The 6030-nt window shown below is 45.8% G+C and overlaps 1 protein-coding gene across 1 annotated transcript in view; it reads left to right on the top strand.

Annotated features, from left to right (window-relative positions):
• The window catches only part of SARC_05839 (hypothetical protein), a gene marked incomplete at both ends in the record, with an annotated part of 32259 nt that overhangs the window by 15797 nt on the left and 10432 nt on the right, over nucleotides 1–6030 (top strand). Inside the window, 9 exons of the mRNA XM_014300293.1 lie at nucleotides 358–546; nucleotides 1145–1208; nucleotides 1742–1803; nucleotides 2039–2263; nucleotides 2433–2609; nucleotides 3212–3442; nucleotides 4226–4473; nucleotides 4926–5228; nucleotides 5642–5797. Coding sequence (XP_014155768.1) covers nucleotides 358–546; nucleotides 1145–1208; nucleotides 1742–1803; nucleotides 2039–2263; nucleotides 2433–2609; nucleotides 3212–3442; nucleotides 4226–4473; nucleotides 4926–5228; nucleotides 5642–5797 — 1655 coding nt within the window. The remainder of the gene's footprint in view (nucleotides 1–357; nucleotides 547–1144; nucleotides 1209–1741; nucleotides 1804–2038; nucleotides 2264–2432; nucleotides 2610–3211; nucleotides 3443–4225; nucleotides 4474–4925; nucleotides 5229–5641; nucleotides 5798–6030) is intronic.

Below are 6030 nucleotides of genomic sequence, written 5' to 3'. Positions count from 1 at the left end.
ACATGTGTGTGGGGGTGAAATTCAGCTTGTTAGTTCTGTAGGGAGATTGGAGAACTTACTCGCTTGCGTGCATACAACGTATGCACTATTAAAAAACCACTTTCCGTATGTTATAGCTATGTCTGGGGCATCATGGAATATTTGCTGTTTGGGTATCTCAAAGATCTCTCATTATTCTTCAAGTACTTTCTGTGTGTGTGGTGGGGGGGTTGTTTTGGTTATATTGGACTGGTGGATTAACATCACTTTCAGCTATTCTAGGCGTCGAGTCGGCTCGGTACACATTCAGTCATTTCAGACTCCATCTTAACTATATATATATCCATACTATTTTTGTACACTTTGCGACTACTACAGGTCCATGCGACGAACCTTGATCAACCGCATATCGCTGCATCTGAGCGAGTACTCACCTCGGCTGAAGAGCAATGCACAGGCGCCGTATCAGCACTGTCCCATAGCGTCTATCCAGTACAGCGAGTTGCAGAGTGAGCTGTTCTGTGGGCGCTACTACCTCAGAAATCTCTGCAATATGGACAAATACAAGTAAGTGTGGTGTGGAGTAGTGCTATGTATATGCACGGCGTGTGAAATTTCATATGTGCATAGTCAGAAATAAATGATGTGTGCTGTGTGCGAGTACAAAGGCTCGCAGCATGGACAAGTACATCCATACAACGGAAACGAATGCAGAGCCAAAGTGTCATGTACACCAGTATTGAGTCGTAGTCTTTGTCATGTCATGTCTTCCTTTCTGTTGTTTAACTTCAAACGGTTCACATATGTTGGCGTAGTGGTTCTCTTTTGCGATAAAAACAAATTCTCATGTTGATATTAATCCTTGCATAGAACGCAATGCATTGAGCTATGTTTATATAATCATTTGTACCACCATACCTACATAACATTTGATACATATTCATGAAAACGCCATTGGGCATGTAAGCAATACAAGCACCACAGTAACGTATGTATGTGGGCTGTACAATTGCAACATCCTTCGAATATAGCTGTCTTGTTTGCCTCTATCGCTCCTTTCGTATCGTCTATCTCACTTCTCATTGTGAGAATATACCCCCTTTCTTTGCCTCTAACTCATTTTTGTTTCTTTCACCTTCCTTTCTTGATGTATCGTGCTTCTCAGAGATTGGCCTATAGACAACCACGTAGAGCTGCTACGTGACATCTTGCATGAGTGGCAACGAGAGGTACGTGTACACCATCACCGGCTCTGGTTGCAGCAGAGCACTACATCACTTTGAATATATTCAGCTACTGCTGCTGTAGAAGGGTGTACTTTTCATCGTCTGATCTTTCCTGTTCGCAAGTGTGTCTATTTGCTATCGCTCAACAAAAGACTTTATTCGCCGTGATGTGCAGATGCAGGGATGATGCACTGTTTGACCTCGGTACATGCATATATTTAAATGGTTGTGCAGCGATTTACTCAGACGCATGCTCTGCTGATCCAGGAAATAGAATGCTACATGCCATGTGTGTATACCAGGGATAAGCATACGCATCTTGGGTTATGATTAGCACGCTTCTCATAGCTACACGCGTTAAATGTATGGATAATTGAAAGAACCTATTCTATACATGTTTGTACAGAGCTAGAATGGTTTTGCTATTTTGGAGTTGCTATGTCCTGATCAACATATGTCCAGATCTGATAATGCCCTCAGACGGCACTCTGACTATCCATAGGATGTACTCACCATTTCACTTTTATCACTCGCAGGTCGGAAAGAAACCTCCGTCACTCTCCAAGCAGGATGCCATGGCTATACTCAATCTACCCAGGTGTGCTATTCTCAAGTTAAACATGAGACTTTCAATATTCCCGTCAATTTGAGCACTTGAAGTATTTCATCATAGCATACTCTTTTCCTGTATTGGACACCAAGCTACCCGTACATTCTTTCAGCTAGTCCATGTATGTGATTTCGACCGAGGTTTTACCCCCGTCCACCCACAGTGTTGTACTCACTCCCCACCAAGTGCATGCATCTGAACCTCTAATATCCCACCCTTACAGAGATATGCCGTACGAAGAAGGCAAAGTGCGAAAGGCGTACTTCCGCATGGCCGCCAAATACCATCCAGATAAGAACCCTGATCCCGAGGCTCGCGAAATCTTTGACAAAACTGCTGAAGCATACGAACTGCTATGTGCCGCTCACCAGGGCGATGTGGCGATGGATGGGCCAGACTACAGGCGCATTGATCTGATCATACGATCGCAGACTATCCTGTTTAGTAGGTAAGGAAGTGTACTGTCTTGTTAAGGAAGTACGTAAATAGAATAATATTGTTAGTAGAAAAGCACGTATCCTGCTCAGGATTTTTTTTCGCCACGAATACTGTAAACCTACCTGTAATTCCCCTCTCACACGCAAAATGCAACCCCACCCCACCCACACACAACACAGATACGGCGATATTCTGCAGCCATACAAGTACTCTGGGTATCCCCAACTCCTGGCTACAATGACACTTGAGAACGAGGATCCTGGGCTGTTTGCCAACCAGCACACACTCCTTCCTGCGTGTTGCGCGTTGGCGTATCATACGGTCAATACCTCTCCCCTCAACGCGGATGAGCTGAGGTAAGTGTCCAAATATATTCACCACAACAAAAATATTCACCACAATCTCACAAACTCGAACAATTTAACGGAGACGAGTGTATGAATCTGTGGTCTTCGTTTGATGTTGTAGATGGGCCGTGCGGAAGAGAGAGTAATTATATCGAAAAGTTGTCTGGTGTACTTGGCTTGGGTTCACTCCGTAGGGGGGGGAGGGAGGGGGGGTTCACGATTTGAACATGTCAGAGCACACAGACTGGGGCACAGTCAGGAGAAAGCACGTGCGAACGAATAGTTATACAAATGCCTCCATTGACAATGTTTGCATTTGGTTGAGGAGAACTCACGCACTCACTAATATGTGCTCACACTTACACTTAGCAAATGCCACCACTCGCACAAACACACATCCTCCACCTTCCCAATACACACACACGCTTAACTAGATGCTGTCCACCACGTTTTTGTGCGTTTCATATTGCTGATTACGGTACAACGTACCACGCGCTCCACTTCAGCAAACTCACACGCTCAACATGCAATCATCATCTATATGTATCCGCACCCGCTCACTTGGTCCGACCATCGCTCACACATACCCACGCACGCTCCCACGCCCACAGACGTGACGGAGGCTTCGAGGTGCTGTCAACCACCTTCTCACGCGTGACATCCATGGTGTCAAGCAACTCACAGTCCACAGACATGCCCGTGGGCGTATGCCAGGATCTGATCCTGTTCTACGCGGCGTCGGCCGAGTTTGACGACTGTCGAACGGAGATCAAGAAGTACAAGCATGTGGTCAACGATGTGGTGCGATGCTTGTTCTGCGCCAATTGCCCTCATTTGGTCCGGTAAGTAGCACGTTTGAATCGTTGATCGGGATGGTAGTTTGGGTTTGCCTGTGTCGTTGCATCGTGATTTTGGTCGTATCGTTGTATCTTTGCGTCCTAGCATCGGGATGTGACATCGTATTCTGGTCAATGCAGATCCGACGGACGTAGAAGCACTTCTTTACATGGTGTAATAAGGTCCTTATTTGGCACTGAGTGTTTCTGTCTGTTCGATCATATGGCTTGCAGTGTGCGTGACTATATCAATGGCATGCTTGATACGATTGTGCCATCTTAGCCTGTATTTTGCTGTAGTGAAATACACCTGGACTACCCGCGTATACAACCGTCGGAATAAGTCACCTTCTCACCCCCTCCCTTCAAAATTAAAAAATTAAAAAATCAATCAATAAACAATTGGATACCCGCAGAGTAGTCAGAGGACATACATAGGAATCTGCAACCCAAATTTGTCATTCTCATGCATCCACATCTTACATTACTCTGCATGAGCATACCATGATGTATTAACTAGTGCGCACAATATGGGTTCTCAGGGTTTAGTTTGAAGCCCCTCTCCCTTTCCTAAAAGGCATAAAACTCCGCCTTAATGCGTGAACGTTGTCCATCGCATGTCAGCCGTCGACTAGTCTCCGCCTCTTGCAAAGTTACGCGTAATCTCGCACCAACTGTGTATCTTCAGCATATTTTCCCACCAGCTGTCAAATTCAAGCGTGCTTTATCGACATCTGCAGAACCCAAACATATGTTCTCATCATCTTTCTCTTTCCCACCACTCCGCAGGGCCTCCTTGCAGTGCATAGCCAGCTTCGGCACAGACGCAACGCTTCAAAATCTACTACTAGACGCGGGCGTGCTCTTTTACCTTCTCGCACTCATCTTCGAGTACGATGTCACGCTCACCGCCAACCCCCACGACACGCTTACGCTGGACAGCGACGCTACCAAAGAGAACAACAATGAGACTGAAGTCGTCGAGGTGGCTGACTCTGATGAGGTGGATGTGGTCAAGGCGGAGGCCCAAGAGCAGGGTACGGTGTACTGCATGTGCTTGTTGCTTGTGCATGTGAATGTATTCGTATGTCACACGAATATCACGTAGTTTCATAGTTTGTGCGTGCGCGATGTTTCATTTTGATTCAGAGTGTGCGCGTGAGACATTATTAAGTTTCTACACGACTACCATATAGGTTTATAGTTTGTGCGGAGATGTAGGATATTCGTGTGCGCCTGTGGTTCTCCAATGCTTCATTTATATGGTGGATACTGATGCGGCCATGATTGATCTCAACCGCGAGTTTGAAGCGTTTGACGGCTGCTCATGACGTGCTATTCGGGACACGATACACATCGTTGAATACGGTTATATTGACGTGTGTGGGAACTTCCGAGGAGGTGTCTGAATATTATGCTGCGATCACACACACACTCAACATATCTGAAGCTCACCCTCTCACACACACACCTCTATACACGCCCACAGCCGATGAGAAGACCCAGAATGCCGCGCTCACAGGCCAGGCCATGATCAACGAGCACGCACGCTTAGCAGTCATCGCTCTAGCGCACCTCGGTGGTTACCACGAACAAAAGAGCCCCACAAAGACCCCCTCCACACACCCCCAAGACGAAGCAACCAACCATGTGCTGAGGAAATGTCTGCGGGCTCTACTGACCAATGACTTGTGCAGTAAGCTGGCCGATCCCGATCCCACGGTGTTGCTGCGCGCCGCGAACATCAACGAGAACTCGCCTTATCTGATATGGAATAACGGCACACGTGGAGGTATGAGGAAACGTTTAGTACATCGGAAGCTGAAAGACCGCATGTTTTGTGTGTTGTGATGAATTGCCAATTGTGATGAGATCGTCAAGGTCGTCAGTGTCTGAGCAGAACCTCTATTGCAATTAAATACATGTTACAACATTCAATTACTCTGTGAATGTACAAGATGGACGTGAAATTTTAGAATGACGTGTGATTTAGCAATACGGTGTGTGGCGGAAACCACAGTACATGCTCGAAACAAATAGCATATTATTTATTATAGCATATTGGGGGTGTATTTGGTTCTTTCTGCTCTCGCCCTGAACAGACCCCACACGTCTGTATTTCATATCAAACGGACTTTATAAGGATAAAGGATTCATATGTATTGACAGATATCCTTCATCTGCACTCTGTTTTTCTTTGTACAGAATTGGTGAGCTATCTGGAAGAACAGAAGGAGAAGATGCGCAGCGGCGAGCAGGACCCGTCGTTGGGAGCTGATTTTGAGTTCTCTCAGCTCAAAGATCACTTGCGCGTGGGCGACATATACGTGGACATCTACAACCAGACATCCGATTTCCCCGGTATGAGCCATATCTGGTGGGGGGGTTTTTTCTTGGGGTTTACTTCTTAGTCACTGTTGGTTGGTAGTTTGTTAGATATACTAGAAAGCACGCTGTAGTTTATGAACGGGCGATAGCTCTGTAGATAAATACAGGGTTTAGGGTTTAGTATGTATGTATGTATATATGTATGTATGCATGTATATATGTATGTAGGTATGTATGTTTGTATGTATGTATGTATGTATGTATGT

This window comes from Sphaeroforma arctica, assembly GCF_001186125.1.
Source record: "Sphaeroforma arctica JP610 unplaced genomic scaffold supercont1.390, whole genome shotgun sequence".
NCBI lineage: Eukaryota > Ichthyosporea > Ichthyophonida > Sphaeroforma > Sphaeroforma arctica.
Note: the sequence above shows the minus strand (reverse complement) of the source record. Positions and strands in the feature narration are given on the sequence as shown.